The sequence below is a fragment of the Ceratotherium simum genome, chromosome 15, assembly GCF_057802395.1.
Source record: "Ceratotherium simum simum isolate JZ-2026a chromosome 15, ASM5780239v1, whole genome shotgun sequence".
In the NCBI taxonomy this organism is placed as follows: Eukaryota; Metazoa; Chordata; class Mammalia; order Perissodactyla; family Rhinocerotidae; genus Ceratotherium; species Ceratotherium simum.
The window spans coordinates 63,079,963-63,103,419 of NC_141914.1; the positions used below are offsets into that span (position 1 = coordinate 63,079,963).

The 23,457-nt window shown below is 49.5% G+C and overlaps 1 protein-coding gene across 1 annotated transcript in view; it reads right to left on the minus strand.

The window, feature by feature from the left end:
* LOC101398159 (uncharacterized) overlaps nucleotides 1-21,737 on the minus strand; it is a 51,180-nt gene extending 29,443 nt beyond the window's left edge. Inside the window, exons 1-5 of the mRNA XM_087440126.1 lie at nucleotides 21,393-21,737; nucleotides 10,636-10,667; nucleotides 9,127-9,171; nucleotides 2,821-2,862; nucleotides 2,470-2,499 (exon numbers count right to left, since the gene is read on the minus strand). Of these exons, the coding sequence (XP_087296252.1) occupies nucleotides 2,470-2,499; nucleotides 2,821-2,862; nucleotides 9,127-9,171; nucleotides 10,636-10,667; nucleotides 21,393-21,583 (340 nt within the window). The 5' untranslated portion in view covers nucleotides 21,584-21,737. The remainder of the gene's footprint in view (nucleotides 1-2,469; nucleotides 2,500-2,820; nucleotides 2,863-9,126; nucleotides 9,172-10,635; nucleotides 10,668-21,392) is intronic.
* Between the last annotated feature and the right edge of the window lie 1,720 nt (nucleotides 21,738-23,457).

Here is a 23,457-nt window from a genome sequence, read left to right on the forward strand (position 1 = left end):
TTCTGCTTCCTCTGGAATGCGTGCTTCATGAAGACCACATCCCTATGGCCTAGTAAGTGCTCAGTGACTATTTTCTGAATGACTAGAATTCCATAATACAGAAAAGGATTACGAAAGGGAACAGCAATAAATTCTCCTATTATCTATCCTGGCACTGGCTGCATGAGCTTGGGCTCTCTAGTTACGTCACTAGGTCTCTCCACGCCTCACTTTCCTCATCTGTTAAATGGAGATTAGAATAACACCACCCCCACAAAGCTGGGAAATTAAACTACCAGGAGGGATTGTCCTGGCATTCAGCAAGTGCTCAGTGTTAGCTACCTGTTGTTAACGATTATTTTGCTATGGCAATGGGTGGAATTTGTTAAAAAATTCAAGAATTCTAAAGGAGACAAAAACCCTGTCACTTGGGGTAGGACCCTGTGTGTCAAATGCTTGGTTTTACATTTTAAAGGTCTGAACAAGCTTTGGGAGGGTCACCCAAGGGTCAGACAGGCATTCCTCAACCCATGTGCAAGGTCCTACACTATCACCAACGCCCAGGACAGGCAAACCCCCGGGACAGAGCACTCGTCCTGGCCACACAGCTGCCTCATCTCCCCAGCATAAGGCAGCATCCGGGAACCAGGGCTGGCAGAGAAGACCAGCTTTAAAAACAGCATTAAGATGAAATGGCAAAGAGAGACTAAAAGTGTTTAGAATCCTGGACTCAGAATATTAGAGATGCAAAGGTTCTGAAATACTGACCCGACTCCTGCCCCCACAATCTTCCAGTCGTATTTCCTCAGCCACATGCGATAGAGTCACAAATTTTAAATTATGTCGTGGCTATACATCTACACTGTATCTCATCCACATCCCACGTCTCTCTGTCTTGCTACTTGCCTCGCGAGCAGAGAAAGGAAAAGTGGTCAGCGAGTCCTGACCAGCCAGCAAATGCAGGGTCTCCGGCCAGGTCTTCCCAGCAGAGCAGAGAGCTGACACATCCTCCCCAGCCTCTCTTCACACACAGGGCAGACGGCCTCAGAGCTCACACCTGTGAGCAGCAGGAACGGCCAGCCCACAGAGGAGCAAGCGCCCCAGGTGGCCCACCTGCTCCTTCTGCCTGACCAGAGCATGGAGGCTCGTGGGAGGTGCCTCCCCCTATCCCCCAGGGTGGAGGCTAACAGGCCTTTTAACAAGGAGAATAGCCCTGGTGGAACGCAGGGCCCCTTGGATAAACCTGGGGCTCCAAGGACAAACATCTTCAGCCCACCCACAAAAGACGCCGGAGCACTTTCACTGCCAAAGAACATCCAGGTGTCTCACCCAGCCGAGGGCCAGGGCCAGCTGCTCCCTGCCCCACATCCGCCCAGTCTGACCTCGCTGACCCCAGCCTCCAGCCCAATCTGGGGCCTATCTTGAGCCTCGCTGACTTCTACCTGGGTTGCCTGCCCCGGTGAGGCCCTGGTCCAGGCCTGGCTTTGGACTCTGAGGGTCCTGCCTCTGGACTCTGGGTCCTACGGCCATTTACCCAGCTATTAGCCTGGGACAAAAAAGACCTGATCCCAATGCACAGTTTTCTAACTTCATTTCTATCCTAATCCAACCTATGGAGGCTGGACTTTTGACCACATCTTAAAGGATGAAATAATCCATAATATACAAAGAGGACTGAGAGTAGGAGAGCTGGCACACATTGTTCCTTATGGGCATAAGAATGGGACATTTACTCCACGAGAGTGATACAGAGATAATTACAGGTCTTATCAGTACATAACATGACTGCAAGGAGATTACAGTGACCTTCAGCGTCCCCACCGGGGAACTGCAGAAAGAATCAGAGGAAACACAGAAGGACTTTTAAGTGAAAAGACTTCACTTATTTTAAAACAACGGAGCCCTCTGACTGCCTTGTATTTGTGTTCATGGGCAGATCATATTCTAAGAACAGGAAAAAAAATCCTACAGCAACATAAAAATCAGTTAAAACATAAGCTTAGTCACTCACAAAACTTTAGACGAAAACCATATTTTATATTTAGCATCTATGCCCTTCAAGTGGTTTCATACTCAAGTTGCTCACAAAACAGCCAGAACAGCAAAACTTTAAACCACAAATGGTCTGACACTTCCAGCAGCCAACAGCTTCCTCTGTGGCAATCTGTGAGCAGTGACCCCGCGGAAGGAGGCTGCGGAGACTGCCCTGCACATTACGGCCGGTCTCTCAACCTTTTCTCTCCAGCGAAACTGTGAGAGCAGAACCGCACAGGCAGAGTCCTGGGATCAATGCAGATCGAGCACATATTCCTGGTATGTCAAGTGCAGTGAGCTCAAATCTTCAAAATGCTTAGAAGTTTCCTGATGTTCAACTCCATTTTGCACAGAAAAAGATAATGAACAAGCAACTCGCAACTTAAAAATCCCAGAGGCTATCCTTCTTCTCCCTTTCAACAAAAAAAATAAAACTCAGAGGAAGCATACACTCACTTGTTTTTTCTGGTTTTGGCTCCTCATTATCTACAAAAGAAAAGTCTAAATCAGATTCATATGACAACTGAGAAAAACACAGCCTAAGGGAGGGACGCCAGATGTTTGCCTCTCACCAGCAGCAACCATTTCCTGCCTTTCTTCCTCAGCTCATCCTGTTTTGCCACTTTGCTGGCCAACTAGAAATTGCTTACCACGTAAGTACTTTTTCAGGACTGTACGAAAGCACCTGACAATGAACGCACCCTCCAGCAATGTAAGTGATATGTGCATTAGTTTGAAACAGAAATAAAGGTGTATACGTTTAACTAGATTTCTATAACTAAAGAAACACACACATACATTACTTACCAGACTCACTTTCAGAACTGCTCTCACAACTGCTGTCTTCTCCTGAAAAAAAGCATGTCAAAGTACACAGTGAATAAAAAGTGGGAGTTATTTTTTTAAATTATATATATCATAAAATAGATCCAAACCCAACTAATTTCTTCTTTTAATCAATTCTCATTAAGCCCAAAACTAGTCTGGTTCAAATAAAAAGGGGCTTATTCTTCTTTGGAAATGGATAAAATATACTTTAATGGTTTAAATATGAGCTCAAGGGCTGGCCCTGTCGTGTAGTAGTTACGTTCCTGTGCTCCACTTTGGTGGCCCGGGTTCCCAGGTTCGGATCCCGGACGTGGGCATACACCACTTGTCAGCCATCCTGTGACAGTGTCCCACATACAAAATAGAAGACAACTGGCACAGATGTTAGCTCAGGGCTAATCTTCCTCAAGCAAAAAAAAGAGGAAGATTGACAACGGAGGTTAGCTCTGGGTGAATATTCCTCACCAAAAATAAATAAATAAATATGAGCCCAAATCACACTTTGGCTGCAATAATCACTTTATTTGGGTGTCACCCAGGTCCTACCCAGCCTTGACCCACCCCTGCTGCTCCCGTCATGCCACTGCACTTGCACATCTAGAAGGTCCCATGCACAAGTTCAATGATATGAGAGTGCAGAATTCTGGAGTGTAGACGCCATTTCACTGAAGCACAGGACAAACGAAGCTATAGTGTTCAGTTAGTTCTGGAAAAAGTGGTTCCCAAAAATGCTCCCTCCACCTCTTCAAGCCCAACTCAGCACCTCATCCCACAGCAATCAGGCTTCTGTTCCCCCAACTGGTAGGGAATCCTTTCCTTGATGTCTCCAAAGGCCCGCTAACCCCCACAGCTCCCTAGGGCGAAGACGCCCGCCCGCCACTCCCTCCTGCCACAGGGCCTCCATGGTGTCTGCCCTGGTCGTCCTCCTGCCTCTCTGATGCCCTCCACTTGCCTCCGGCTCCTCTTCACACTCTCAACTACTAATGCCCAGGCCCCACTCCCCACTCCCAGCCCTTTCCACTTCCAGAGCCCTGGGATGGCATTTCACCTCCTCCCAAATCTGAGTCCAACGTCCACCTCCAGGGGCCCCCGGCCCTCTCCCGGCAGACCACAGAAGCACGCCAGGCACAACCTGCCTGGCCCGAGTTCAGCCCCTCCACTCCCACTCTTCAATCACTCCTCCTCCTACTTTCTGACACTGCCTCATCCTCGACTCAGGCTCCAGATTTTATGAGGAAATACGAGGAAAGCTATTAGCATTATACTCAAATCCTCCCCTCCCTACATACAACTACTGACAACCAGAACCAACGATTGGCAATAGTTACGTGAAAGGAAGGAAAAGATTTGAGAATAATGATGGGAACAACAATAATAGCAGCTTTCTTTGAGTGCTACATGCCAGGCACTGTACATATATCTACTCATCTACATATAGTCACTCATTTTGTATATATATACACACACACAGTCCACATATATTTATGAAAGTGCTTTACGCATATTTACACATCTCACAACTGCCCAGTGAGGCGAGCTGAGGCCAGTTAACTTACTTATGCAAGACTACCACCACCACCCCGCCACCCCACCACTCTCCCACAGGAAGTCTGGGAGCTAAATTTCAGCTCGGGCAGTGTGGCCCGAACTTGCACTCCTGACCCTGTTGTGACACTCACAAGCACACTTATCATTTCTTAGGCAGTTCACCCCCAGGAGCTGGTGACTGGCTAGACGTGGGGGGAGGGGGCGCAGGAGTCAGGGTCCTGCAGGAGAGGACGCCTGAGTGGAGCGGAGGCATTCATGGTCTCGGGACAGGCAATCAAGGTGGAAGACGTGGCCTCCGTCCTCCAGGGCTGGAAGCACAGAGCAGCGGTTCTCAACCTTGGCTGCACATTGGCATCAGCTGGGAGCGTTCTGAACACACCCACACCTGGGACTCCGCCCTTCCTTACACGTTCTCATTTCACTGGTTTGGGGTGCGGCCTGAACAGCGGTATCTTTTTAAGGCCCCAGATGATTCCAATGCGTAGCCAAGGTTAAGAACCACTGGACTAGAATCAACCTATCCTAATCACTCCCCTGTTCCCCAAACTTGTTCCCCAGGATGACTGCCCCTCTTCCTCTAAGCCTTTAGAGATGCCTTCCCACTGCCCGGAAATCCTTTCCCCAGACCCTCCTCAAGAGCTCTTGGGTATCCAGGAAGACCTAGCCCAAAGGTACTTCTGCCGCAAGTCTCCCTCCAGCCGCGGGGTTGGCCGTGCCTCTTCTGTGGTCCATCCTGTCACTCTTATCCCCTGGCAGGCTACTTGTTTAGCTGTTGGTCTGTGAGCCCTGGGGGACTAAGGCCACGTCTCAGCACTGTGATTCCCCAGCACGCATCCCTACACAGCTGCTCAATGAATGAATGCATATGGCAATGAATGAATGCCTTGCCCGGCTTTGAAGTACCAAGCAGGCCTACCATGGCCCCACTTTCTTCTGTCGGTTCCCTCTAAGAGTCTGGGCCTCTGCAGGACTGTAATTCTGCCTGGACCACCCCAGGTGAGGCCCCATCTTCTGCCCAAGGTCCCTGGGAGATGGCGTCTCCATCAGTGGGGTGGGGAGTGTGACTCTGGGCCACCCTTTCAGTTCACCTTCCTGCTGGTTCTGGTCCCAGGACTCCTGGTTCTATCTCTGCTCCCTAAAGCCACCGGGACCATTTTTCTGCCTCATGGCATAACTTTGAGGACTGAAAAAGCTATCTGTAAAGAGTGACCAGCCAGGGCCTGGCACACAGAGGCACTTAAGAAGTGGCAGCTCCTTTTTTTTTGGCTGAGGAAGATTCGGCCTGAGCTAACACCCATTGCTAATCTTCTTCTTTTTTTTACTTGAGGAAGATTGGCCCTGAGCTAACATCTGTGCCAATCTTCCTCTATTTTGTATGTGGGATGCCGCCACAGCATGGCTGACGAGTGGTGTAGGTCCCGCCTGGGATCCCAACCCACAAACCCAGACCGCCACAGTGGAGCACGCCGAATGTAACCACTCTGCCACGGGGCCGGCCCCAGCAGCAGCTATTTTTACTATAGGTCTTGCTCACTCCTAAACTCCTGCGACAGGCACTGGCCAAGCCTGTTGTTACAAAGCATGAAACCCCACCCACACCTGTGCAGGTGAGGGCTGTGGCAGCAAACCCTTTGTTGGGGAGAGCCGACGTGCAAAGAGCCCCCCGCTCTGAGTTCCTCCTCTCTTGTTCTCTCATTTTGACTGCAGCCCCCTTCATCATGCCAGCTGTCCTTCAGAACGCCCACCTAAATGTGGACAACATCCATACCCCTTCCTTTCATCCCTTTAGTTCAACTAAAAAAGGCTAAACTTGGGGTGGGCCTGGTGGCATAGTGGTTAGGTTCAGTGTGCTCCACTTCGGCAGCCCAGGTTCACGGGTTCGGATCCCGGGCACAGACTTACACCACTCGTCAGCCATGCTGTGGTGGTGACCCACATATGAAATAGAGGAAGATGGGCACAGATGTTAGCTCAGGGCCAATCTTCCTCACCAAAAAAAAAGGGGGGGGGGCTAAACTTTTCAAAATAAACTTTACTTTTAAAAAAAAAAGGTGAGAAAGGGAAAGGGAACACAAAGCAGCTGTACTGCCTCTCTGGCTCCTTTCCTCAGCTGGTGCAGAAGCCCACTAAGCTCCTCCCCCAGCCCCAGCTGGGGGACAGACACCTCCAGGGGCAGACAGTGGGGGAAGGGGGATATGGAGACCTAAGCCCCTTCCAAGTTCCAAGCGCAGTGGCTGCACAGCCCACGACCCTCCGCCCAGAGGCCAAGGTCAGGGTTACTCGCACCTCCCACCTGGGGCTCCTTGGTCTGCCCTGTACCTCTTCCCGCCACATCAGCTCTGTCCTCAGTTTACAAAAACCACCCTATGCTTCTTGACAAGTCCGGCCCCCCCAAACCAGCAGAAAAGGTGCCACCCGGCTCTGGCTGGAGGCATCTCTCCCCTGAGCCCACTTGAGGATGTGTAGTACACACCTGCTGAACAATCCTCAGCAGTCACCTTCTCCTCCCATCCCCATGCAGACACCAACCCCGCAGGAGGATTTCTCCTCCTCTCTCAGACAGCTGGGGGAGAACCAGCCTCGCACAATCCCATTCTAATCTCTGTTTGGGTTCCATCTTACACAACCGTAGTTCAACTTCTGTTTTTATTTAACGTTAACGCCAAAGAGTAGCTGGCAAAACATTAATATCCTCAGGGGGTGCTGCTGGTTCCCCTTTTGTCACTAGAAACATGGAAACCCCGGAACGAAAGCCTACACAATCATCAAACTCGTAGAAAATTGCCTTGAGGAGAAAAGATACTTAATTTTCCAGATATAGGTAAAGATAAAAAACCCTTCCATCTGGCAACAAGATTGCCAATTGACCCTTTTCTCAGAAATTACCTGGGTAAGGAAAATAAATTAGAGGAACAACTTGTGCTACTTGTCCGTCCTAAAGTATATTCTACTCTGCATGAACCTAACCACAGAACAAATCAAGTGTGCAAAACCCTCAGTGCCAGCATACCTGGAAGGAGGGCCCCCGGGGCACAGACATAGCCACGCTCAAATTTTTCAAGACAACAACATGTATTTTTTTCTGGTTGATAAGCTTTGGATTTTTTTTGATATAACTTTTTTCTTCTATAACAGTTTTATTGAGATCTAATTTACATACCATACAATTCTCCCACTTGAAGTGTAAATTCAGTGGCTTTTAGTATATTCACAGAGCTGTACATCCATCGCAATAACCAATTTTACATTTTCACCACTTGCTAAAAAAACTGTATAATCTTTAGCTATCCCTCCAAACCTCCCCATTCCTCCCAGACCTAGACAACCAATTATCTACATTCTGCCTCAATAGAGTTGCCTACTCTGGACATTTCATATAAATGGAATCACAATATGTAAACTTTGGGTCTGCCTTCTTTCACTTAGCATGTTTTCAAGGTTCAACTATATTGTAGCAACTATCAGCACTTCATTCCTTTTTAGGGCTGAATAATATTCCACTGTATGGTGTTATGTGCTGAATTGTGTCCCCCTAAAATTCATATGTTGAAGTCCCAACCCACAGTACCTCAGAATGTGACCTTATTTGGAGAAAGGGTCTTTACAGAGGTAACCAAGTAAAATGAGGTCATTAGGGTGGGCCCTAATCCAATATGACTGGTGTCCTTATGAAAAGGGGAAATGCAGACACAGAGACACATACAGGAGGAACGTCAAACGATCAAGATGGCCATCTACAAACCAAGCAAAGAGATCTGAAATAGATCTGTCCCTCATGATCCTCAGAAGGAGCCAACCCTGCCAACACCTCGATCTTAGACTTCTAGCCCCCAGAACAGTGAGCCAATAATTCCCATTGTTTAAGCCACCAGTTTGTGGTATTTTGCTACAACAGCCCCAGCAAACTGATGCATACGGGTAATACCACATTTTGTTTATCCATTCGTCACTGGATGAACTTCTGGGTTGTTTCTCACTTTTGGCTACTATAAATAATGCTGCTATGAACATTCATGCACAAGATCTTGTGTGGACCTATGTTTCCATTTCTCTTGGGTATACACAGAGGAGAGGACCTGTGGGGTCAAATGTAACTATGTTTAACTATTTGAGGACTGCCAAACTGTTTCCCAAGTAGCTATGCCACTCCATACTCCCATCAGCAGTCTATGAGGGTTCTAATTTCTCCACACCCTTGTCAACACTTGTTATCATCTGCCTTTTATCACAGCCATCCTAGTGGGTGCGAAGTGGTATCCTGCTGTTGGTCTGATTTGTATTTCCCTGAAACAACCCTGAACACCTTTCACGTGCTTATTGGCCATTTGTACATCTTCTTTGGAAAGACAATTTTCTCCCTAACTTTGCTCTGTTACCCAATTCATCACCTCCTCAGGGAAGCCTGCCAGGACGAAGTGTCTCCCACCTGGCTGGGCTTGCAGAAGACCCTGTATTAGGTTAGTGTGGTCAGTCTAGATTGCCCCATCAGATAATTTCTCAGTTTCACTAAGTACAGCTTTATCACCCAACTTTAAAGTCGATGACTTCACTACGCTAAGTCATCATAAAACTTTAAGATTTATTCAACTCTTTCAAGTAGAAAAATGAAAGTCCCTAACTTTTACTCAGATTACTTGACGTAAAACAGAAAAATAAACTATAATTTATCTTGCTATGAATTGATTATTTTGTAAAAATTTCATTTGGGCATATGCCAATATTAATCATATCCCTTACCTGATTTAGAGTCCTTTGAAGTATCTAGGTTGGGGCTAGGGCAATCTAAATTTGGAGAAAGAAATGAAGTTTAACAGTGTAAATACAAGAGTAAAATATAACATTATGTTCATTTTTGTAAAAGCCACTAGTGAAGGGGCTGGCCTGGTGGCATAGTTTGCATGCTCCGTTTCAGCAGCCTGGGGGGTTCGCAGGGTCGGATCCCGGGCACGGACATACGCACTGCTTATCAAGCCGTGCTGTGGCAGGGGTCCCACACATAAAGTAGAGGAAGATGGGCACAGATGTTAGCCCAGGGCCACTCTTCCCCAGCAAAAAGAGGAGAATTGGCAACAGATGTTAGCTCAGGGCCAATCTCCTCACCAAAAAAAAAAAAAAAGCCACTAGTCAACAGTAATAGAAACACCTTCTGCTATGAATTGAATCACCTATCTAGATGCAAAGCAGCCTTTGGTAACTTATGCCCAGTTACCAACGGCAAACGATGCCATATTCTCAGGGGAAAAAAGATTTACACCAAGAAACCTTAAGCCTTTCCAGTAGATAGAACAGAAAGCCAACAAACTTTATAATTACACTTGGTTGGTTCCCAGTAAGCCCTCAATTTTGTGCCAAAGAAGCTGTATTGTTTCTTTGTTTGATCAGCTCAGCAGCTCCCTAAACACATCCTGGCAATTAAGTAACTTCACATCAGAAAGGAAAAAAGCACCTGGCCGATGAGGGTTTGGTGTTACCATACTGAAGAATCCACGTCCTTCCCCAGTTAGTAGTCTATTCAAGCAATCATTGCCAACAATTGAGTGAAAACACACACCTGGGTTGAAGATAAGGCTCTGAAGTTGGCCAGATAAGGTGGGGCAGAGGAGGGAAGGCCCTGAATGCAGTTAGGAAGAACCGGCACTGGGTGATGGTCCAGGGACCACCCTCGGCAGGCCCCACTCGAGACCCAGACCGAGTGTATTCCTTAATAAGAGAGCTCCTACTTGACTCAGTTTCTGCGATAGAATTATGTGTTGCTATTTTCACTAAGCATATAAAATATTTTCACTAAGCGTATACAACACTCGAGTATTAAAGAAAACACCTAGTTATTATGCACGGAAAGTTTATAGAATTCAGTTGATAATACTTCTCTAATCTTACTTTATTGAATTTAAAATAAAGTTAAAAAGAACATTAGACCCAGAGTTTAAAAGAAGGGAGATATAAGAGCATTTACTTTCCATTTTTCAAGTTGTAAAAAGCTACAAAGGCCCAAATTCTTTACATTTCACTTTTTTAAGTATCTGTTGAAAGATGTTAAAATTCTGAAAAAATATTATCCCATCATCTTAACCTAATGAATATTTCAACGCATTTCTATTTCTGTAAGTCTATGAAATCCTGAATGTAACAAAGCAACTCCACCCAATAATTAAAATGAATGAAGAAGTCATTTTCTAAATCTGCAAATGTTTCCATAGCATAGGTCAAGGTTCTCGATGACAACGCTGGCGCAGAGCACTGTACCTTTTTCTTCTGAAGAGGCACTGTGATCACCACTAGAACAAGAGAAGAAACACCGTTTTATAAACGAATACTAATTTTATACACAATAATTAGGAAAATCGTGGAAATGATTATGACGTTATGCTTCTCCAGAAATGCTGCCGATTAAAGACCTCTCTCCCTCCTCAATGCTCTTCCCGCCCCTCCCACTTCCCACCTACACCCGACCCCACACGGCACACACGGAGCTCGCGCGCTGTGCAGCTGAACGCCTGCGCGTGCCGCCGCGCCCCCGCCCCGCCCCCCGTTCCCCGCCCCGGCCGCCCGCCTGCCCCGCCCGCCCGAGAGAGGGCGGCGCGAGAGGGCCCGCCCTCGCCCCCGTTCGCCGCCCCGGCTGCCCGACGCTCTGCCCTTCTCACGCCCGCCTCACGAGAGCCTCAGTCCCCGCTTTCCCGCCCCCATTCTTCCCGAGACTCACGGCCAGCCGGCTTCTGCCCTCCCACGGCGCCAACACCACTCTAGCCGGCGCCACCACTGACTCCTGCCCGGGAGACCCCAGGGGCCCTTCTTCAGTCCCGAGTGACCGTTCTCTCTTTACAGGAAGCAGGTGACAGGCCCCTCCACGCTGCTCCCGCGTCCCCTCCTACCTGGTCTGCTCCGCTCCACCTCCTCTGTCTCGGTGGCCTCTCGTCTCTCCACGTGCTCCACCCGTTCCAGCCTCTTGGGGACTGACATCTCACCGTCACCCTCCTCTTCCCGCTCCCACGGCCTCGGTGCTGGCCTGCACGCCAAGGCTTCAGACTCTAAATCTTGACCTCCTTCCCAGGCCTCTCCCCTGAGTTCCAGGGGCCTGGGACCTGGCTGTCACTTACCCAACCGCAGCTTTCCCTCTCCATGGAGACCGCTCCTCCAGACTCGCCCTTGCAGAGAATCACACCAGCATCACCTAACTGGACCCTCCAGGTCATCACCAGCTCCTGCGCCCTCTTCCTCAGCAAGCAGCCAATCCCAGTCCTCCTAAGCCGCCTCCTGCACATCTCTGGAATCTGGCCCTCCTCAGCATACCCTGCTCCTGCCTCATCCTGCTCTCCCCTGCTGAGGAAGGTACTGCCTGCAGTCTCACTCTCGGCTCACACCCACGTGACCATCAGCATGGCCTAATCACATCTTTGCTTACACCCTTCTGTGGCTCCTCACTGCCTCCTGGCTAAAGCCTAAGTTGTGTTAAAAAGAAAATCACAGGCCCAAAATGGAGTCCCTCTTGCTAGGCCCACATCACCAAACTGGGGCTTAACACCTAACCTAACTGCAGCTTCAACCCCCCCAGAAACGTCATCTTAACCAGTCACCAGCATTTTCTGGTCAGCACCAAGGAGGTGATCTGTCACATGGGCCCTCTCCATTCCTCAAAGGGAGATGAGGTAACCCACCTAATTAGACTGTTTTGTCTCCAAAGGGAGATAGATGACAACCTGAAGTAAACCTTTTTCCATTTATGAGTTCCTCGTCCTGCCTTTAAAAATCTTTCCCGTTCGAACCCTCATACACTGCTGGTGGGAATGCAAACTGGTGCAGCCTCTATGGAAAACAGTATTGGGGGGCGGGGGGCAGGCCAGTGGCGCAAGCGGTTAAGTGCGCGTGCTCCACTGCGGTGGCCCGGGGTTTGCCGGTTTGGATCCCGGGTGCGCACCGACGCACCGCTTGGCAAGCCATGCTGTGGCGGCGTCCCATATAAAGTGGAGGAAGATGGGCACGGATGTTAGCCCAGGGTCCTCAGCAAAAAAAGAGGAGGATTGGCAGATGTTAGCACAGGGCTGATCTTCCTCACAAAAAAAAAAAAAAGAAAACAGTATGGAGAGTCCTCAAAAAGTTAAAAATAGAAATACATTAGGATCCAGCTATCCCACTACTGGATATTTATCCAAAGAACCTGAAATCAACAATCCAAAGAGGCTTATGCACCCCTATGTTCACTGCAGCATTATTCACTATAGCCAAGATGTGGAAGCAACCCACGTGTCCCTTGACTGATGACTGGATAAAGAAGATGTGGTATATCTATACAATGGAATGCTATTCAGCCATAAAAAAAGATAAAATTGTCCCATTCACAACAACATGAATGGACCTGGAGGGTATTATATTAAGCAAAATAAGCCAGACATAGAAAGACAAACACCGCATGATTTCACTCATATGTGGAAGATAAACTAACACACAGACAGAGAGAACAGTTTGGTGGTTACTAGGGGGATGGGGGTTGTACAACTGGAATCTCACAATGTTATAAACTATTATGACATCAATAAAAAAAATTTTTTTTCCCTTGCTATAGCCCCCTGGAGCTCCCCTCTACTCGCTAGATGGGATGCTGCCCGGTTCATGAATCGTTCATCAAAGCCAATCACACCTTTAAACGTACTCGGCTGGATTTTTGTTATTAACAGCTTCTTGGCATGGCATGCAAGGACCTCCACCCTGCTCCTTATCTCCCACCCTGCAGGCTCCCCAGAGGGAAAGACCTTCCGTGTCACAAGCACACCCTGCATATCACACATACACACACACACATACACACACACCACTCTCTGCATCCCCCCCAGAGCCCCCTGTGGCCTTGCAGGTCACGCACCCCAACTCTGGGTGCTCCATGGACATGTACCATGATGTTGGGGTACCCCCTGGAGTTGTGTGTGCATGTGACAGCCCTGCCCGCCCCCTTGATGCCCAAACATCTACTCATCCTTTAAAAACAGCATTTCTCAAGGTGTGGTCTGAGGACCATTAGAACCCTATACGGTGCACCCTAAAAGTTCTTCTGTGCCCAATGAATCAGAATCTTTGATGAATACGTGAAAAAGCAGAAGGAAACAACAATGGTGTCTGCACTTATGGGTATTTAAAATCTTTCTTTATTTTCTCATATAATCATCCCAATAAGCCTATGAAGGCCATTTTACAAATGCAGACACTGAGGCTCAGAGAGGTTAATTAACTTCCTCGAGATCACACAGCTAACAAAAAAGGAGTACATGACCCTAGGCCATTACGACTTGGAAGCCCAAGTACTTGCCTGGTACCATGTCTTCCCTCACTTCCCACCACTTCACCCCCAAATCCCAATCATGGTAGTAAAAGTACACTGAGGAAGAAAACAGTAAAAGCAGCAGACCAACTGCTTGCCCTTTCCCTTCCCTTCCTTACCCAAGGTAGTCGGGGACCCCCAGATTTTATAATCCTCCTTGACTCAAGATTTTATACTGATAAACTTTCCCATGCATTTGGTATTTCCCAAGCTCCATGATTCTAGGGAATACATGTATTGTCATTTTCAGACCTAAATCCTCTTGTTTTTTAATCTAAACTCCTGCTAAAAAGGTCAGAGAGCAGTGATGAACCTAAAATTAGGAAATGCTTCAAGAAACCAAGAAAGGCTAAACTATGGCTCCTAATGAAACGCATAAAAGAACAAGCCAACCAGTGCATCTTTTTTCTCTAGACGCGTAACCTCTTATGATGCAGTCACTACGCCTTTCAACTTTAAAATAATTAGGAGAACGCGTGTTCAGAGTGAGCATCCTTATTGTAGGAATGTGTCTGCTTACACCCACTTCTCAGTCCTCAGTGACAAAACAGCATTTTCCTTTCACCTGGCACTTTCGTCTTCCGCTCTCTACAGCTGTTTATCTCTATCTCCAGACATGTACACATCTGCTTAGATATTAAAACTTCTGCGAAAACCCTTGTGGAAAACCTCTATTCTCTCCTTGAAGTAGATGAGAGAGTGGTGCCCAAGACGAGACTGGTCAGACTACAGGCAAGACGGCCAGCCCTCTGCACGGAGCCCCCGACAGCTAAGGGGAGGGGCCCAACGAGGAGGAGCCGCAGGCGCACGGCCAGGTGAGGAAGCAGACTCGCAAGCACCACAGGCCCCTCCACTATATGGATGCTCCCCACGTTCTCTTCCTGTCTGCTTTTTCCATGTGGACTGTCACAAGGAAAACCACAGCAACCACGGAGAGAGAGCACCCATTCCAAATGTTCACAGTGTAATTTAGGCGCTGGAGATCAGTAGGCAAGGGGTGTGTACATTTACTTAAAAGCATCTAAAACTCCTTCAGTTTTGACCTGGACTCAACCATTACTACTAGGTATAATTTCAAGGCCACCTCATGCCCATCAGCTTCCAGGCCCCACTTACTCCAGGCGCCTTTCCCTTAGTGGAAGGGGGGAAACCCTGCATCCTGGCACAGTCAAGTCTGAGTTACTACAGGACTGAAAGAACAGGCTTCAGACCTCAAAGGGGTAATATTAAATGAGGGTATTTATTACATGTTTGTTGAAAAAAATGTGGATTATATTAAATTGGTGCAAACGAGTAAAACCAATTCTTGCTGGAATAAAGTCATGGCTGCAGTGAAACGAACGCCGAGAGCAAAACCAACTCCTGGCGCGGGCCGAGGCCGCCAGCGCTGCCGCAGCGCTCTCAAGGCCGCCGCGCACCAGCGCCCGGCCGGGCCCCGCCCTCCCGCCGCAGCCGCGCGGCCACGTCCCCCGGCCAAGCCCGCGCGCGGGGCGGGGCCGCCCCCAGCTCAGGTCCCCACCGCGGAGGGAGCCCTCGCCCTCCGCCCTCGTTCGGACGCCTCGGCACCCGGCCTCACTTCGTGCAGCCTGCACACGTGCCACGAGGCGTCCGAACGACCCCACTCAACTCTGGCTCAAGAAGTAATAATTCTCCAGGTAAAGATTTTTAATAATTCTTGAAGTAAACATAAAACTGTCATATGACAACAGCTAATATCTATTCAATATTTCCCGTGTGCCTGAAACTCAGCCAAGGCCTTGGCATGCCTCAACCAGCTCACAGAGGAGGGAATAAGGCTTCGAGTAATTGGGTATTAAACTGGGTAATCTATCCAAGAGCCCTGGTCCATCTGATTGCTGAGCCCAAGCTTTTAGCAGTACATTTTACAACAAAAAGCCTAAAATTATGCCAAGGAGACAACAACAAAACACTCACTCACCACTCTCTCCTCCTAAGGTTCCTACTGCCTGTGAAGTTAATTCTCAACTACAGTTACATTACAGTAACTAATATGAAGTTATTAGACATAATTAAATCCACAATGAGCACCAAATCCTCCTTTAACGTTTCACCAGAATTAAACCAGGTGGTGTTTTACTTCTTTTAGCCCCTATCAACCTTCTAGGAAACAAGTGGAAAAAGTTCACGTTAGTCACAAACGGGGGGTTAACCTGCATAATCACAAAACAGCTCTACTTCCCAGAGCATCATCTCACTGAAAGCAACATTCTCTGTAATACAGCTCTCTTTTCATCAACTCATATTAACAGACAGGTGCTGTGCTAGGCAGAGGGGACATAATAGTAACACATGACACATGAACCTTGACCCCAAGGGGCACACTAATGGAAGAGGAGACAGATCAGGAAATAAATGCATATGACTCAGGAAGAACAAAATAAAAACAAATATAAGCTATAGTATTAGCCCAGAGCAGGCTACGACCAACTGGTAAGAACTGAGCTCTTATGCTGTGAACATAGGCATGTCACCAACTACAAGCCCGGCTTAACCATGATGCTAAGGCCATCTTGCATTTTCAAAGAGTGCCACTGCCCCCCAAACAAGATCCTCTAATATTAGACTCAGAAAAAGTTGACACCAAAGGAGCCTACAAGATCTTCCAGTCTGATGCATTATTTTACAGAGGGGGAGATGGTACACCAGGAGAGGTTCAATGAATAAACACCCAAAGACCACACAGCATGTGAGAAGCAGAGACAATCTCACAACTCATCTCTGGCCTCTTGGTTAACTCATCAATTCATTCATTTAACAAACATGTATGGATTATATTGTTGGGGAGGAAAATTTTCCTTCTGCCCCTCTAGGTTCTTCTGGCTGGTCTAAGAATTAAATTGACATGAGACAAATTAACAGGAGAACATCAAACAAAAGTTTAATAACATGTATACATGGGAGAAACCCAGGAAAACTGAGTAACTCGCCAACACAGCCAAAGCCATCAGCTTAAATAGCATCTTCAGCTAAAACAAAAGATGTTGGGGGTGGGGAGTCAGTTATGGGAGGTGACCAGGAAAAGCACATAAACAAGGGTAAGGTTGTTATGCAGATTTAAGTCCTTGCCTTCTGCATGGATAAGAGTTTCTAGAGATTCAGTCATTCTCCTCTTCCTGGTACAGTCAGGGAGATACTCCTACAAATGGAGATTTCTCTTACAAGTGTAAATGTCTTTTATTTACAAAGCATAAGTTCTACTTGGTTTTCACAGTTCCTCCCACGTCTGCTGTTTCTCAAAAGATAAGCAGCCCAAAATAATGGTTATGCCAAAGAGACATACTTTGGGGTGGCAAATTCTGCTCCCCTGTAAGGTGTGAGTCACGGGTGAACAAAGCAACCGGGTCTGTGCCTTCGAGAACCCATCGGCCTGACGGAGAAGCTTGTCTTCCCGTCTGAGATGGAGGAGTCAGGGAAAGCTCCCTGGGCTGCAACACCGAGGACAGCAGGAATGGGCACGGGAGGAGCTGGGGAGGTAGGGGGGGGGCAGATTCTGTCTAGGGCCAGAAGGGGTGACCACGGAGCAGGAATGGCAGGAAAGCAAGCATGGTCAGCGGAGAGGCAGCGGTGAGGAGGGAGGCGGGATGGAGAAACCTTAGCTCTGTAACCAGACTGACGACAACCACCAGGATGCTGGGCGGTGACCATCCATCTGCTGGTGGTCTCTCTAGCTTCACTTCGGGCCGATCTGAAACTTGAGCGCAGAGGAAGAAGTCAACAATGCAGTGTCCCCGAGTCTGCAGTCGTCAAGGTCTCACGAGGAGCCTGCCTCAGCCTGTGTGGCCCCAATAACCTGCAGGCCCTGACACTGCCTGTGTTGAGTCCAAAAGGCCCAAGCGTTTCGCCACAGAAGACCTCAGTCCCCCTCCGCCACGAGAGCTGCTCAAGATGTTGCAGAAGAGAAACACCTCTCAGGAGGTTAGGTGATGTTAAAGCACATTCCCCAGGAAACTGCCTTCATTCAGAATGGAGCTCTGGAAGCCAACAACACAGCCCCCTCCATACCGGCCAGGACTGAAGGACTTCCTCAGCCAAGTCCTCCAGGACCAGGCCCTGGGGTGGAGCAGGGACTCGCCAAGGGGAAGGTAAGGGCAGGAGGGGGATAGGAGAAATGTGGGCACCCTGAGCCCCCAGCTGTCATTCCCCCAGGGGACACTTCCCAAGCCAGGCTGGTTTGCCATCATCACCCAGTTTCTTTTCCTCTAAGCACCCTAAAGATCACCGCTTCCAATCAGCTCCACCAGGAAAGAGCCACCCCACAGCTATTCCTTCCTTCCATGTTCAGGTCGTTGAACGAGAGCATGGTTTCCAGTGCTTCTGAGGTCCTTCGCGCCGGCAGAGGCGGGAAGCCCACAGGGCTGGCTCTCCAGCTAGCTCCTCCACCGACCTCTTCTCAGTTACATTCGTAGGAAAATAATGGTGGAACTGGTATGTCTTTGGGCATCAAAAGGCTAAAGGATTCACTGCATCATTATTTGTGAGAAAGAAGACATGAGTCGAGCCATATTAAAATAGAGCTGGAGCACCCATTTCAGAGGAACTGCTGTGCATGTCTTGTTATCTCCCAAATGGACCAAACCGCCAACATTCCATGAAGTCAGTAAAAACGAAGACATCCTGTCTGTAAGGACTGATGAAATTGGACTTTGCCAATGACCGAATCACCAAGCTATCTATGAAGTACAATCCTAGCCTTACCTCATCTAGCACCAATGAACTCTTCTTGAAAACATCTTAGCTCATCTTCCTCCTTTTTCTCATAAAAATTCTGAGCCCCTCTCCTGTAATCAGGACACTATTTGGGTTTCTACTTGAATCTGTGCTCCTGAATTGCAATTCTTTCATTCCAAATAAATGATATGCCTTTTGAACTGGTTTCTGTTTTTGTAGGTTGACATTTGTAATAAGCAAAAACTGGAAACAAGTACCATGTTCATCAAGAGTAGAATGGATGAATAAATGTGCTATATCATATAATGGAATACTATGAGGCAGGAGAACAAAAGAACTGCTCACCCACAACCACGTGGACTCATCTCACAAACATAATGTTGCACAAAAGAAGCCAGACACAAAAGGGTGTATGGTGTATGATTCTATTTTTATAAAGTTTACAAACAAGCAAAACTAATGTCTCATCCTTTGGGGAGGAATATGAGAGTAAGGAATATGAGGGGCTTCTAGGATGCAATGTGCTGTTTCTTGACCTGGGTGGTGGTTACATAAATGTTTTCACTTGGTGATAATTCATCCACTTAAGACACTTATGTTTTCTGTATGACTGCACACACACACACACACACACACACACACAAAGGGTTTTCAGCATCTTGGGAAAGGAAAAGTATTTAGGGCTCTAGCTTGTGGGCCATGGTTGTGAAAGGAGAATGACCCTGGGTGGTAGAGGGACAAGGAGAAGAGGCTGACTGCACTGGGGATACGGCTGAAAGGGCAGCTGTGGGGCAGCAGGAACTAGGCAGAACAGTTTCAGGGCTTACTCCCTTCCTTCTTGAAACTGTCAGTGAGATCTCCGCATAATGGACTCCAAAGGGAAGTGGGGCCAAGAGGGAAAAGTGCTAGAACTCCGCTGGCAGGGAGAAGGGAGCGGCTGGAGCATTTCCAGCAGTGAGAGGACAAGGATGGGGGAAGAAGAGGAGAGTGAAAGAAATCATAAGTGCCCAGGGTGGGCAAGGAGAGCTCGCATGGGCTGGGCATGTATGGGGTGGGGGGATTCCCATGACCCAGCAAAGCAGAAGGGTACCCTTCTCGACTCCCTTCCCTGAGCCAACAAGCTCCGACACACACCTGGATTAATGGTTTTACTGCACTGCTCTGCTGTGCTTTGTTTATAAGTCTGTTGCCCCTGGGAACTAAGAGAATAAGCGGAAGCGTGAGTGAGTTGGGGGCGGGGGTGTGTGTGCAGCAAGGATGCCACATCTCCGGTATCCAACACACAGTTTGGCACATAGTTTGCACTGAAAAAAAAAGTGTTCATTGGACAAATAAATGAGAGAACGGAACACGGTAGTTAGACATAAAGGAGAGGCTCTATTCCTCAGTACTTACAAAATCTGTAATAAACAGCTTAAATAACCAAAAATGTGGGCAGGGCTAAGTATCAGCGTGGATATAGCGCAGGACTAAGAACGTCAAGCAACAGACAAGCAACAGTTGCCAACGTGTGCAGGGCGCTGTACCGTTTACTCAGAACTGCACCGCACCCCCGTCTGATACGGGAGAACATGGACTTGGTTGCCACACTGAAACGTGAAGATGACACATTAGCAACAATCTCCCTGAAGAGGCCAGAAAGATCAGGGATGGTGGACCAACAACTTTTTATGGAAAGGGGTGGGGAGCATCCACACCTTAAGTTACACTAGGAGGGCTGGTGGTTCTGGGGGACAGCAGAGAAGTTTAGTTAGCTCTGTTAGCTCTGCAATAACTGTGCTAATTTCGCATACATTTCAATTCACTTTCTCTCTTTATTGCCTTTAGGGAAAAAACTTTACTTTTTGTCATAACCTGATTCAAAGTTCTCTTTAACGATCATTCACAAGCCTCGCTGTTGAGTGAATACCTCTACAGAAGTGTTTTTGATATTTAAAGTGGACTCAGTTCTGTCCCAGTGTGGTTTTTTCATGCTCCTAACCTCAAGAAATCAAATAGCAAAACCTCTCGCTCACGAACTTTTTCTAGGCTGACTTCCTGATTGCAACAATGTTTTAAATAAACCGGGGGGGGGGCGGGGGGGCGGGTGAAAAACCCTTCCTCCTCCCTGAGAGACGCTGGGCCTCATGTCTACTAATCCAGGAAAAACTGAAGTCTCGAAGACTTCTTCCTCTGGTTGTTCCTGTAGAAACTATGTTTGCAGCAGTGTCTGTCCCAACAGGAAATGCTCCGCAGTCGGAATCTTTGCTGAGCGTTTCCGCACTGCTTTGGGTGGACTTCCTGCAAGCACTCAGTGCAATGAGAGGATTACCTAAAGGGTACGCTGCACAAACCGCCATCACGAGTCTTGCAAACTTGAAACACTACATCCGATGCTAAAAGCCTGCTTTTGCAGATGACTGTGGGACCTCTGGAGAACGCCACCACATACCGTTAGACCATCCCCAAACCATCTCTTATTAACATTCCCATGTAAAAAGCAGCTGCTTTTAAAAGTCTCTGGGACGTTGATGACATGAGGCATTGCCACCTTCACAGTAATAGCAGAAATCCTTCTAGCAATGTTGATTTCGCGCCTTCTGTGCGCAAGACATTGTTAGTGCCACATGGGTGGTGAGGGGCTGATGGGGGCGGGGAGCCTGCACGCACCGGCGAAGGGCGGCCTTAAGGGAACTAATCCTGCCCTCGACTCAAACAATTTGAAAGCTGAGTAGCCAAAGCGCCGACGGTGTTCAGAAAAACCCCGGGCAGCCGCCTGGGCGACCTCCCCCGTCCTCCTCCAGGCGCGCAGGGCGCAGGGGCTCCGGAGAGCTGAAGCCCGAGAGCTGAGGCAGATGAGGACAGCAGAGGCCGGGCCTCCGGGGCGGGAAGGCACCCGCGAAGGCGGGAAGGGCCCAGTCCACCAGCGGAGAGAAAGGGGGCGCCGCAGCGCGACCTGCCCCCCCCCGCATCCACGGGCCGCGCCGCCGCCGCCACCCGGAGGATGTGAACAGATCTGGCCCACCTGCAGCCGCCGCCGGGCCGGGTAGCAGGCGCGGGGGACGCGCAGCAGGCCCCGCCTCCGGGCCTCCCGAGCTGCGCGCCGCCGCCTCCCGCGCGGGCACCTGCGCGCGACCCCGGCGCCGCCCGCCCTCCCCAGGTGCGGCCCCGGGGACGGGCCGCGAGCAGGGAGCGGAGTCCGGGATGGGGGCGCATCGCCTCCCCACGCTCCAGGCACCGCGCGGGCCAGGCGCCGCCGCCGAAGGGCGCTTTGTTCGCGCGACCTGAGCGGAGATGGCGGGGCGGGCTGGAGCCTCGCCGCCACCCGGGCAAGGGCAGAGCCCCGGGTGGGCGGTGCTGCGGAGGCAAAGCCTCTTCCGCACGCGGCGAGGTTGGGCCCAGCCACCCCCACCCCCGCTCTGCCCTTTCTCCTCCCTCCCCCGCGCCCCCCAGTCCCACGGCTGCGCTCACCTGCTCTCCGCGACCCGCGCGCCGCAGCTCATGGTCGCTGGGCAGCTGGATGGGGGGCCGCGCGCGCCCGGGCGGCTGCGGGAGTGGTGCGCGTGCGGAGCGCGGCCCTGTGCACCCGGAGGCGGCCGACGCTGCGGGGGGAGGGAAGAGGGCGAGCGAGAGCCACCGGGGGAGGGGACTGGGCGGGAGGGGGCGCCGGGCGCGCCTCTGCAGCGGCTGCCGGAGGCGGCACGGCTCCCGTAACAGAAACGTAGCTCCCCGTCGGCCCCGCGCGTGCACACCAGCGTGCACAGTAGCCGGCACACCGTGGCTGCTTGTCGGCGCCCTCATCCTGCGGGAACTCGCCTTGGTGACACTAACGCTGGGGATTCTGTGAAGGAGTAGGGCCAGCGCCGTTCTGGAGGGGACAGGGAGCTCATGTCACCCAGGTTGGGGTTGGATACTCCTGTATCTGGGAATTTTCAACGGGGACCTCGAGACACCACCCGAGGGGTTCCCAGATTCGCTTCTTAGGATCAGTAAGCCCCCTGAAATTCTGTGCCAGATTTTGTATCTAAACACAATGTCTGGAGTGAGGGACTACAGCTTTCATCCCATTGAACAGCTGTGTGACCACCGCCCCCCCCCCCAGCTGTAAGGATGGATGGATTAAACCAGTGGTTCCCAAACTGCTGCACATTAAGTCACCGAGTAGTTTTTTTAAATCTCGATGCTCCTGAGTGGTATCCCAGACCAATTACGTCAGTGGAGGGGACCCAGGCATCAGTATTTGTCACGATCCAGGTGATTGCAATGTTCAGGAAATGGTGGGAGCCACTGTGTAGACTGTCAGTGCTTTGCTGTTGGCTTTCTTTCACTCCACTTTTCAGCATGACGTTTGCTTGACTGTCTGTGCTGAGGTGGTGGGTGTCACAGCATCTGGCCCAGGTCTGGCTCACAGTAGGTGCTCCCTGCATGTTCCCTGCAGGAAGGAGGCAAAGGCAGAGTCCAGGAGGGGTCCTCCAACTTGCAGCCCCATCTTTGCTGTTTCTGAAATTCTCCAAGGGCTGAAACACCCCTGACCTCGTGGAAATGGCCTCATGTAATGCCTGAGGCTGGGGAAGAAAACGAGTCATTACAGCTTGAAGAGACATCTGTCTTTTAGTTGCTCCAAATGACTCAGCCCCAGAATGCCCCTACCTGCCTCCCTGTTACAGGTTCAGAGCTGCAGTGTGGGTGAGCACAGTCAAGTCATAACCACTATGGATGGAGTACCCGTGAGTCCAACACTGTAAAATTCTTTATATTCTGAGAAAGAGCTGGCCTGGCACTATCACTGGGCCTTGGTGTTCTCCTGTTGAACGTGACTTCAGAGAACGTCAGCAGCAGACAAGGCCCCTCTGTGACCACGATGGATCAAGACGAGATCAAGATCACTCCATAAACATGTTTGAATGAAGAAAAAAGGTGAACATTGTCTAAGCCACAAAATATCAAAATAGAGCTCTTCTGGCTAATGAGAGTGACAGCTGCTTCTTCACCATCTCTGGCCTGAGCCTCGCTATAGTCTGTCCTCTCTATGGATAAGATTTATGAAGATACACATTTGTAGAATTACCCCTGCTTTCTCAAGCCCTCCC